The sequence below is a fragment of the Eumetopias jubatus genome, unplaced genomic scaffold (genome assembly GCF_037043125.1).
Source record: "Eumetopias jubatus isolate StellerSeaLion01/CBP00866 unplaced genomic scaffold, mEumJub1_p1.0 scaffold_2, whole genome shotgun sequence".
Lineage (NCBI taxonomy): Eukaryota > Metazoa > Chordata > Mammalia > Carnivora > Otariidae > Eumetopias > Eumetopias jubatus.
In genome coordinates, this window is record NW_028274808.1 from 30,819,057 (window position 1) to 30,831,720 (window position 12,664).

At 38.5% G+C, this 12,664-nt stretch overlaps 1 protein-coding gene across 1 annotated transcript in view; it reads right to left on the reverse strand.

The window, feature by feature from the left end:
* Window positions 1–465: 465 nt before the first annotated feature.
* Window positions 466–12,664, reverse strand: part of POFUT3 (protein O-fucosyltransferase 3) — an 81,948-nt gene continuing 69,749 nt past the window's right edge. The window contains exons 5-6 of the mRNA XM_088021395.1: window positions 11,587–12,422; window positions 466–1,240 (exon numbers count right to left, since the gene is read on the reverse strand). Coding sequence (XP_087877521.1) covers window positions 1,016–1,240; window positions 11,587–12,422 — 1,061 coding nt within the window. The 3' untranslated portion in view covers window positions 466–1,015. The remainder of the gene's footprint in view (window positions 1,241–11,586; window positions 12,423–12,664) is intronic.

Below are 12,664 nucleotides of genomic sequence, written 5' to 3' on the forward strand. Positions count from 1 at the left end.
CCAGGATACGTCCGCTAGCAACAGGCTTTAGGATCCTCTAAAAGCCTCCCCACCCCCACATGGGAAGAAAACGCGAGCCAATGTTGTCTCCTTGTCTTTTACAGAGCTCCAGTGGATGCTCCCGACAGGACAGCCGAAACTTCTCTGTGACAGGATCAGAAATGACAGGGAATGCTCACCCACCAGAATGGGCTGCCCACTATTACAGGCTGTACATCATCCTACACAACACAACCAGAGTTCCTGGGGGCCATTCACTTCCACTCTCACATTGATTGGACGGTACAGGGTGTCCGGCCTGGATCACAGGATTATTACTCTGTTCTGCAGGATAAGGGACCATGGGGAACATCTCACTGTTCAAAACACACAAGGAGGAGGCTCATCTTCATAAGACATTCTACTTCGGTGGGGGGAAAGGGGGGGAGGAGGCAGGGCAAGATGAAAAGAAGAAAGAGAGGTAGTAAGAGTAAGAAGGCAGACAGGCATACGTTCTTCTGACTTGAAGAGAAAAAGCGGATAAAATTCACACAGCTTTTATTACTCACTTACATCCCTGGAAACCAACAGATGGAATCTCTCATTGCCAAGTTCTAATGCATTTCACGTTCATGCTCAGCATCAGGACACTGGGCTTGCCAAATACTAATAAACTGCAGACAGTGAGGTGAGTATCAAGAATCCACAGCTCCGCCCTCTGCCTCGCTTGCAGGGAGGGAAGCACTCACTCCACATTAGCCGAATTTCCACAAAAGGGGGCAGGTACATGGGTCCAGACATGTAAATGGAAGGTGACCATAAGAAATACTTACTTTTTTAGTATAAAAAATATAGAGGTGACCCCTAAGGGCAATTCACATCCATTATCTGAGAGGGCTCATTATGAGTACTGCAGCAAGTACTTCTTATCCTAAAGGAGGGTCAACAAAGTAGCTATGATATTCATGTATTAAGGCAACCTAGAAAATAAACCTCAGGAGAGCTCTAGTCTATATCATTCTGACACTTGTAGAAATTAGTCCTTGAATACCAGGGCCCAAAACTCTTGAGCTGAAAAATTTTTATTCCTATCAACCAGCCACCTTAGTGCCTGGGCTTCTTTCTTGGATTGCTCAAAGCTTAGTATCCACATGTCCCGCAAAGAGCTCCAACGTGGAGCCAGAGATGAGAAAGCAAACACCGCAGGCTCCGGGCAACTCAGGTGTGTCACGTCAGCCTTCCACCTTTTGGGTGGTAAACCCTGTGTTGAGAGAAAGGAAAAAAGAATTAAATATATAAGAAAGCACAAGTCCTGGGTTCCTGTCTCAAAATAACAGAACCCAACATATACTTTTCCTTTTAAAGCAAATATCTTCACTCCATAGTGACACAAACAGTCGCCTGCTAAACGTTTTTACCAAATTCCAGAACACAGGAAAGAAGGAAGAGATTCTACAATCTCCATGAAAGGAGACGTCTAATTCTGAGGATTGGCAGTTAGGATGGTTTTAGATCTCTTGACATTAACACTGGAAGTTAAAAAGCAATGGTAAGACTGATGAATGTGAACATTAGTGGGGAAAACTTTAAGGAGAAAAAGCATACTTGCATAGCCTCAAAATACCTCGCCCCAAATATTTATTCGTTAGACATAGGTCCACAAATTGTTTGATAATTCTGCTCTCAAGGAGGTGGAGCTTAATTCCTCTCCCTTTGAGCATGGCCTGGACTTAGTGACTCACTTAATAGAAAGGGAAAACTAGTAAACTCACAGAGAAAACCTAGCAAATACCACCTTAACCAAATGATCAAAGTTAACATCATCAGTAATAAGTCACATTGATATGATGTGTCCCCTGATACGGTGTGAAGAGAAGGGCCCTTTCACCCTGCAGTCATATTCCCCCAAATCCATAACCTACATTTTAACATGAGAAGACATCAGACAAATGCATGGAGGGATAGTCTACAAAAATATTGCTCTTCCAAAGTATCAAAGTTCTTAAAAATAAGGAAACTGAATAGCTGATCACAGTTTGGAGGAGACTAGGGAGACATGAGAGCTAATTTCAATTTGGTATCCTGGATTTGATCCTGGAACAAAAGATAACAAAGGATTTTAGTGGAAAAACTGGTGAAATATGACTAAAGTATGCAGGTCAGTTAAGAGCAGTGGGTCAACATTAATTTCTTAAGTTTTGACAAATGTACCATGGTGATGTACAATGTTAACAATAGGGAAGGCCAGGTGCGGGGTGAACAGGAACTCTGTACTATCTTTGTAACTCTCTGTCAATCTAAAATCATTCCAAAATTAAAAGTCTTTTAGAAGGCGATGCAAAATGCCTCCAAATTCTAGGAAAAATGGATAGTTTACACTCAGCTAAACTATTGCTTAAATGTTAGAGTAGAATGAAGATATTTCAGACATCCTCATGTATCCCTTCTCAGGAAGCTGTACGAGGGTAGGCTCAAACAAAAGAGCAGAACTAAGGAAAAGGGAGACAAGCATGCAAGAGATGTGTCAGAAAAAGATAAGAAAGGATAATCCCCACGTGCTGGGGAGGGGAGCGCTCAGGCTGGTGCTCCACGCGAGGTGGCGAGGGCAGCCAGCATGCTGGGGAGGCTCAGAAGGCTCTGTGAGCGATTTCTTCAACAAGATGAATGAATTGGATGTCTGGTAGATCTGAACATCTTCAAAGGAGAGTTAAACAATCAACAAGGATTGACTGAGTGATACGTACATATAAAAATAATCAAACAAGAAGGCAAATGAGAGGGAAACAAAAAGCTGTCCAGGCGAGAGAAACAAATCACAGTACACTACATGGTTCATCTCAGAATAGCAGGTGCACAATCATGATCACATAAACACTGAACATCAAAAAAAAAAAAAAAAATGAATGTATAAGCATGTTATTTAGAAACAATGAATAAATACCAAAATAATTAGCTGAATGTGGTGGTAAGAGATTGCCACTGGGGAGGGGGAAAGGGGAAAATAAAAGACTGCTCTTTTTTAAACTAACTTTGCAGAATTATTTAGTAGTTTAAGTTTGTGCATATATATCTTCTAAAAAATTTAACTCGAAGATAATAGGGCTTATAATGTGTTAGATTTGTAATAATTAGAATCTTTACCCATCAGGAATTTAGAAAGCAGAGGAGAAAAATCAATTTGGAAATACAATAATTTGGGTACCTACCTACGGTTGGATCAACATATTCTCTCTTTGTTAAACCTCCCATTAGAAGCATATTAGAAGATATTAAGGTGTAGCCTGAAAAAGAGATGACTAGAATGCATATAAAGCTTTCTTCAAGCATCTGAAGGGACTCTAAGTAGAAGAATGAATTAACGTCCCTCTTGGAAGAGGGACAAGGATACAGTTGCTCAAATCCTCCCTGCTCTTAGGGACCACTGACAAATGATCATGGAGTTTGGCTTCCAAGGGCCTGGAACTAGAGCACAGTTTCTTTACCAAGACAACACTGAGTGCAGAACACAAATCCAAATAGCAAACCACTAAGAAATGCTAAGACTAAAAATCTGGGAAGTCTAAACAATAATATAAAATAATACAAAAAAATTTTTTTTCAAAAAACCGGAAGTAGGCTCAAACTGGGGTTACTTTAGCCAGAGTTCATGGCTAGGTAGAAATTGTATTTAGAGCAAGAGTAGAACAGAATCAAGTAAGGAGAACCCAAAGTGATTACCATGAAACAACTTTTGAGAAGCCATTGCTCACATTTATTGACCGATAGGTACAGATGCAAGCCTATAACCCATTGAACTAAAGAGTCAGAAGCTGGTAGCTAAGAATGGACTAGAGAAGGGAAAGTGTTCAAAACAAAGAACAATATAAATGTCAAAACTAACAGAAGATAAAATGGGCTGCCTTAAAAAATAATGAAATTGCCAACACTGGAAATGTTCCAAGATCATTAGCAGATGACTTGTTCATGATACTTGAATCACCAGTCAGCTGGTAGCCATTCTGACCACATACTGTTGGACGGCCTTCCCAACCCTGACCTTGCATAACTGTTTATATGAGAAAGCCAGTAATAATACTCTGTTTCCTTGCCTGCCCACTCCAGAGTCCATTCAACAGTGTACGACAAAGTTACATCTGAGGTGATATAACAAAGAAAAGAATCTTATGAAATGGACACTTAACTCTAGTGTTCTTGTACAAATATTTCATAGTACGACCTGAAGGAAGTGTGTTTGATGAAATAGTTATGACATTTTAGAAGTAAGTAAATTTCAGCATCCCAAATGGACTTTCCAGCTGCAGTTCTGGGCAGAAAAACAAGCTGTTTCTAAAGTATGATTAACAAATATTTTGCTTCCAAAGAGGACATGGCTCCTATTTTAACAATAAGGACAAAGTCAAATAAACTATAAATTCATAAATTTCCTTGAGCCCATCAGGGAACTGAAATCACACAGCAACCAAGTAAACTGAATTCCATAGTGACAAGACCCTCTAAAGAAAGATGGATACATGATCTGTTTAACCTTTGACAGAACACAGGAGAAAGAGGTGGTCATCATACAAATAGGTAGTAAGAAGTCAGTTAAATTTTTAACAAATTCTTAAAGGTGAAGTATGGGCTACTATGCTGGTTTGGAATCCCTAGGAGCCCCAGAACACAAAAGAAGAGTTCAAACCCACTCTAAAGCTCTTTCCCAAGGACCTCTATCAGTTACCCAGAAGAAAGATTAGGAGCAGAACAGAAAACTGAAAATATTTTAAACTGAATTAACATTAATGTAGTAATCTAAATTTGTAGGAGGTAGCTCAAGCAGTGATTAGAGGGAATTTTATAGCATTAAATACGTATATTATAAAAGTATAAAGGCTTAAAATCAATGACCCAGTGTCTACCTTAAATTTGAAAAGAGCAAATTAAGCCCAAATTAAGAATAATTAAAATAATAAAGAACAGAAATCATTAAGATATAAAGCAAAATAAAAAATGATGAAATCAAAAGCTAATTATTTGAATAGATCAATGAAATGGATAAATTTCTATTTAGATTAATCATAAAAAAGACACAAATTAATATCAGACATGATGAGGTGACATATAGACACTACAGACATTAAAAGAATAAAGGAATACTAATAATGGTATGCCAGTCAATTTCACAGCTTGAATAAAATGAAAAAAATATTCCTTCGAAGACACAATCTACCAAAGTTCACTCAAAAAGAAATGAGTAAGGGGAGCCTGGGTGGCTCAGTCATTAAGCGTCTGCCTTTGGCTCAGGTCACGATCCCAGGTCCTGGGATTGAGCCCTCCATCGGGCTCCCTGCTCAGTGGGAATCCTGCTTCTCCCTCTCCCATTCCCCCTGCTCTCTTGCTGTGTCTCTGTCAAATAAATAAATAAACAAAATCTTTTTTTAAAAAAAGAAATGAATAAGAGGAACAGCTTTATATCTATTAAAAACAATTCAATTTATACTTAAAAACTTTCCCACAAAACAAAACAAAGAACTACGGATTGATGACTGACTGGTAAATCTAACAAAATATGTAAGGAAAAAATAATACTAATTCTACACAAACTCTTTCAGAACACACAAGAAAAGGAGTTCCTGGGTGGCTCAGTCGTTAAGCGTCTGCCTTTGGCTCAGGTCATGATCTCAGGGTTCTGGGATGGAGCCCCACATCAGGCTCCTTGCTCTGCAGGAAGCCTGCTTCTCCCTCTCCCACTCCCCCTGCTTGTGTTCCCTGTCTCACTGTGTCTCTGTCAAATAAATAAATAAAATCTTAAAAAAAAAAAAAGAAAAAGAAAACACAAGAAAAGGGAATGTGAGACCAGCATTACCATGTAAGAAAACTAGCCAAGGCATTAGGAGAAAAAGATGGAACTGTATACCTCATGAATGTAGACGCAAAAATTCCTATCAAAAATTTTAGCAATTCAATTCCAACAATAAATAAGAAGGATAATACATTATAACCAAGTGAAGTTTATCTCAGGAAAGCAAGTCCGTTTAACCTTCAAAAATCATCACTATAACTCACCATTAAATAAACGAAAAAAGAAAAACCATATGATCGTCTCAATGGATAGAGAAAATCATTTGACAAATTCCACATCACTCATTATAAAAATCCTCATAAAAGTAAGAACAGAAGGAAATTTTCTCAATTTGATAAAGGGCATCAACCAAAATCCTACAGTTAACATCATAAACAATAATGAAAAACAATATTTTCTCTCTATGACAGGGAACAAGACGAAGACATATGGTCCCAACAGTACTATTCAAAATTGTAATGAAGGTCTTAGTGCAGTAAGGGGAAAAAAAGAGAAGACATTAAAGGCAAATAGATTGGAAGTCCGGGTAAAATCATCTTTTTTTTTGTAAATGATATGATCATTTATGTAAAAGAAATCCTAAGAAATCTATAAAAAAGATACTGAATTAATCAGTGTAATTAACAAGGTTGTAGTCCATGAAGTCAACATATAAAATCAATTTTACTTCTATGTACTAGCAGCAAATAATCAGAAAATAGAGTTTTTTAAAAATAGCATTTGCTATAGTATCAAAAAATGTGAACTACTTAGGGATAAATTTGACCAAAGGGTTATATAAAAAAAAAAACCTGTACACAACAAACTACAAAGTAATGTCTAGAAAAATTAAAGAAGACCTAAATAAATGGACAGATCTATCATTCTTATGGATTAAATGTCTCAATATTGTCAGTTCTCCACCAAATTAATACATACACTCAACGCAATCCCAATGAAAATGCTATGAAGCATTCTCATATAAATTGGCAAACTGACTCTAAAATTTATATGGAAAAGCAAAAGACTTAAAATGGTGAAAATAATTTTGAAAAAGAACCAAGTTGACACTATCTCATTTCAAGACTTATTATGAAGCTACAGTACTTAAATATAGGCATATTTACCACTCTAGAAATTAACCCATAGATAAGGCCAATTGAGTTTTGAAAAAAAGCCAAGGTAATTCAATCATGAAAAAATAATCTTTCCAACAAATGGTGCCAATACTATTGGATATCCAAATAAACAAACCTCAACTCTGACACCATGCTGCATTACAAAAATTAACTGTAAGTTGGCTATAGACCTAAGTGTCTTGCTGGACAAAATTTCTAGAATAAAATAGAAGCATATCTTAATGACCCTGGGTTACACAAAGATTTTTAAACAGGACACAAAAAACACAAATGATAAAAGAAAAAAATGATGAGCTGGACTTCATCAAAATTAAAAACTATACACTTCAAAAGAGACTGTTAAGAAAATGGAAAACAAAGTGCCTGGGTGGTTTAGTTGGTTAAGTATCTGCCTTCAGCTCAGGTCATGATCCCAGGGTCCTGGGATCGAGTCCCATGTCAGGCTCCCTGCTCAGAGGGAGCCTACTTCTTCCTCTCCCTCTGCCGTTCCCCCTGCTTGTGCTCTCTCTCTCTCAAATAAATAAATAAAATCTAAAAAAAGAAAATGGAAAAACAATCCCAAAACTGGAAGAAAACATTTGTTGTATAAAGGATTCTTACAACTCAAGATTAACAACTCAATATTTTTTTAAATGAGCAAAGATTTGAAGAGACATATCCCCAGAGAAGACATTGATGGCAAATAAGTCATTAAAAGATACTCAAAATCATTAGTTACTAGAGAAACACAAATTAACTCACAGTGAGATACCAGTATGCTCCCACCCTAATGGTAAAAACTAAAAGACTGACCACACCAACTGTTAATGAATGGAAATCTCATACAATGCTGGTGGGAAGGTAAGATAGAGCAACTCTGGAAAACAGTTTGATAATTCCTCAAAATGTGAAACATACATCTACTATATGACCTAGCCATTTCGTTCATAGGTATTTACAGAAGAGGTATGAAAGCCTAGGTCCATACAAAGACTTGTACATAAGTGTCATAGCAGCTTTATTTGTAACAGCCAGAACCTGGAAATAACTCAGATGTCCATCAACAGGTGAATGGATAAGGACATTTTGGTATGTGCAAACTACAACAATAAAGAGAAACTACTGATACACACAATGTTGTGGATGAATGTCAACATTATCATATGGAGTGAGAGAAGCCAGGCACAAAAGAGAATCATTACATGATTCCATTTATTAGAATTCTAGAAAACTGACTTAGCTTCTTTGTCAAAAGTGACAAAAAGCAGATGTAGGCTTGCCTAAGGAAGGGTTCAGAGAGATGGATTAAAAAAGGACGTGGGGAAACTCTTAAGGAGGACAGAAATGTTCGTTATCTTGATTGTGGTGATGGTTTCACAGGTATATGTCACAATTAATCAACCATACACTTTAAATATGTGCAGCTTATTATACATCAATTATACCTCAAAGCTAATTTTTTAAAAGTTTATCCCAATTCTGTGAAGTTATATCTGTGATGATTCCACATTATATCTCCTATGATAGCCTTTTTGAGGACAGGATCATTCATCAGTAAATATTCTTTAACTGACTAAATTAATTCATTCAATATTGAAAGACTTTCCCCTACATAAATAAAGTATACAACACAGAGTACAGGCCTACTTGGATTCAATAGGTGCAGTGGACAGCCTGTAGATGGCCCCCAGGATTCCTGCCTCCTGGTATTCATGCCCTTATGCATGGTATCTGTCACTAGCTTCCAAGCCATAAAATACTGCAAAGGTGAGAGAATGTATGTGATTATGTATACATGATCACATACACACCCATTGTAGCACTCTCACTCCCTTGCTGGCTTTGAGGAAGCAGGCAGCCAGGGTGGCAAAGCCAATATACCAAGGAACTGTGAATGGCCTCTAAAGGCCAAGGGCAGCCTCCAGCCTCCAGCCAGCAAGAAACTGAAGCCCTCAGTCCTACAGCCTCAAGAAACTGAATCTGCCAACAAGCATGTGAGTTTAGAAACAGACCCATCCCCAGTTGAGCCTCCAGATGAACACCCAGCCCTGACTGATACATTGATACCAGGCTTCCACGAGACCCACCTAAGCCATGAACTAACCCACAGAGACTGTGAGATAACAAATGTGGGTTGTTTTAAGCCACTAAGTTTGTGACAATATTGTTTACACAGCAGTAGATAATTCACTGGGTCTGTGTGGAGGGAGAGCAGGGGAGGAGCAGAGTAGCAAAAGGGGAAATGCATTCAATATTCTTATCTTATCTTATCTTATCTTATCTTATCTTATCTTATCTTATCTTATCTTATTTTCTACATCCAAGTACAATGATTAAATTATTATCAACCACAAGATAAAAAAATAATCGGAGTTAGAGGAAATCAAATTATTTCTTTTAGCTCTACTTTGGCTGAAAGAGAAAAAGTGAAGAAACATATAAGTAGCTTACTTTAAGGCATGCCATATGTAACTTGTAACACAGCTTGTAAAACAAATGAATAAATGCAAGTGAAAAGGACTGGTCAAAAACCCTTTAATTTGCTTCCACCGTATATTTTGTTCTGCTTTTCAATAATGAGCACATTAGCATTTAAGAATTGTAGCACAATCATTGAAATGCAAGCAAAGCCTTTTAATCATCTTCACTCACCACCCCTCTGGGAGGAATAAGAGCTTGCCAGAGGACAACCTACTCTGTCTACTTCTCTTCAAAGACTCCAAAGAGAAGGACATTCAATTACACCACCTTCAGCACCTTCAGGCACTCTGAAACACCATAGTTAGCTGTCTCTGTTGGAAATGCAGGAATATATATATTCTCCTATGATTTTTAAAAGCTAGCTACCGGTGTTGTTGTACACTCTTTTCCAGTCCCCAGCAATCATTCCAATAGGGCGTCCGTGCGGTGCAGAGGCAGTTAGGGTTTGTGTAGTTCTCTGGTTCTCTGTGACTATAATCCCCAAGCCTGGCAAGGATCGTGATAAGTAGCCCGGGCAAATCATCACAGTCAGAAGTTCTGTTTTCTGCTTTGGTAGATTTTCAGAAGAAATAATTGGGATACCATGGGCAATTAATGTGGTCTCTACTTTCTCTCATGTTTTTTGCAGTGTGTGGATTTTGGTTTTTGCTGTAATGTGGCCTTATAAATTAGGTTAAAAAGGAAGTCACTGGAAATCAGGATGTCTGAGAAAAATGATATAATATTTAGTGTTCGTGCTGCTGACCAAGACACTTGGCTTAAAATAAATGATTTTATGAGTAAAAATTTGTTATATAAAACCAGATAAAATAATTTAAATTTTTATAATAAAATGAGGGAAATGATCTTGTAAACATTTTTAACTTGTCCAAACATACACATATTTAGAATATGAAAGCCTTATACAGTATACATACAATACACAAAAATAATTCCACATACTGTATAGGCTTATGTCTGACCTGAAATTAATATGCTAGCCAAAATCAACATTTCAGTATTTAGCAAAAATTATTTGTCTTCAGAGAATTTAGATAAATGTTATGTGTATATGGAAGTCAGGCAAGGGAATGATGGGTGATGGCCAAGAAGTATATGTGGGCAATCTCATTTTTTTTTTTAATTTCAAAAGTAATTGAAACTAATCTTCCTTTTTCTTTCAGTAAATTACCTTTTAACAAATTTAGTCATATACAAAGTGGGGCCATTCCTGGTAAAAATAAGTAAAGGAAGCAAATAACCAAATGTTAAGAGCATCAAGAAATTTGAAGGCATTACTAAGAAATTTATTTTTATTTTTTCTTAAGCAGGCTCCAACGCAGGGTTTGAACTCATGACCCTGAGATCAAGATCTGAATGGAGATCAAGAGTCAGACACTTAACCAACTGAGCCACCCAGAGACCCAGAAATTTCTTTAGAATACTTTATGAAAAAGAAATCTTTTAAGGATTACCCATCATTATTTGAATATTTTCTCTATATTAATAAGCATGTGTGTGCCAGAAAGATAAAGAGCAGGGATGAGAGAGAGAGAGATGTTAATTGATTGCATTCATGAAATGAAAATGTTTCTCTTTTTTTTTAGATTTTATTTATTTATTTGACAGAGAGAAAGAACAAGCAGGGGGAATAGCAGAGGGAGAGGAAGAAGCAGGCTCCCCACTGAGCAGGGAGCCAGATGCGGGGCTCGATCCTGGGACCCTGGGTTCATGACCTGAGCCGAAGGCAGATGCTTAACTGACTGAGCCACCAGGCTCCCTGAAAATAAGTTTCAAAGAAGCACCTATGAGGCAAGCTTGTAAGGGTCTGGTAGAAAACAGAGCAGTGATGGAAAAGTTAAAGGACTGACCATGTGGATGAGATTCAGAACTCCCAAATTTTTAATTTTTTTGGCTTTCTTCCCTCTTCTGCAGCCTGCTTCTATCACTGCCCAGCAAGCACCTGCAGCACGGTGTCCTCCAGAAGAAACAATAAAGGGAAGGTTAAGGCCTTCAGGAAGAAGAACATGACTCATAAACTTCATGACAGTCCTCCAAGGAAAGTAATGGAATATTCATCTCCCTGCAGTGCCTGGCTTCTCTAATGGGAATGAAGACTTGTGTGAAGAGGCTGTGACAAAGGATGCAAAATGGCAGAGACCATCAGGATGGCCCTCCTAGCGCCTCTCTGCCAAACCTCCATTTGCTCACCTTTTCCAGAAGCCGGATATTATCCCACACCTTGCTGCACACCATACACTCAAATGCATCGATGTAGTTGTCCTGGTGGACATCTTGCACTCCCCATTTCCGTTCCCTGAGTGCTGTAAGAAGTCGCGGATTAGAGACCTCACCCTTCAGCTTCCATTCTATGTAGGCCTCGTATAGTCTGTCATCGTGATCCAGTTGTCTGATGTAACTTGCTAGTTCTCTAGGGTGAGCAAATTCTGATACGAGAATAGCACTTCTATTACTCGGGAGCCAGTCTGCAATGCTGGGGGATCCATAATATACAGGGACCACCCCCAGTTTCAGAGGTCTCCAGAACTTCTCAGTGATGTAGTCGTCACACACTGCGTTCTCAAAGGCAAGAATAAACTTATACTGTGCGATGATCCTATAAAAGCCATCGGCATCCATAGAGGCTGGATTTTTCAGCTGCTGAGGGAGATCTTTGTTTCGTAAACACTCACCATAGGAATCGACCTCAATGTAAGTCATCAGCTCTCGAACATAGCTGTCCCTGTCCGACGGTGGGTCACAGTCTGACTGGACGTACACCAGTGGAGCAAGTCTTCTTCGAAGGTTGTTTTTGGACCTCAAAGGGACCAGGTATCGGCGTGACTTCAGGACTTCTACACCCTCCAAGTACTGGGTGGTCAGGGGCAAGTGGGAATGCCGGCTGAACGTGGCAGTGTAGTTGAACAAGGTGATGACTGGCTTGTGGAAGAGCTTATAATTGTTTTTTGGAGACTCTTCGTGAAAAAGGGCCCAGTCATGATGGGCTTTCCGAGGCAGAGGTAAGCTATCTATATTAAAGTCAGTGCCTAGAAGAAGAAAAGAAAATATTAGTACGTGCAAGAGAATTTTAGTGTCCAACTTGGAGTCTACCTGGTAAGATTATAATACAGAGAAGTCTGAAGCTACAAAGAAGCATGTCACAGTGTTGGCAAAGTGCCTGGCAGTCAATCGTGACTCATTCACCCTAGAAACTGCTCAGGGAGAGGAGCACCAAGGAGAGGGACCCTCTTTCTGATTTTATGTTAAGAGAAATGGGAGTAGTGTCTAG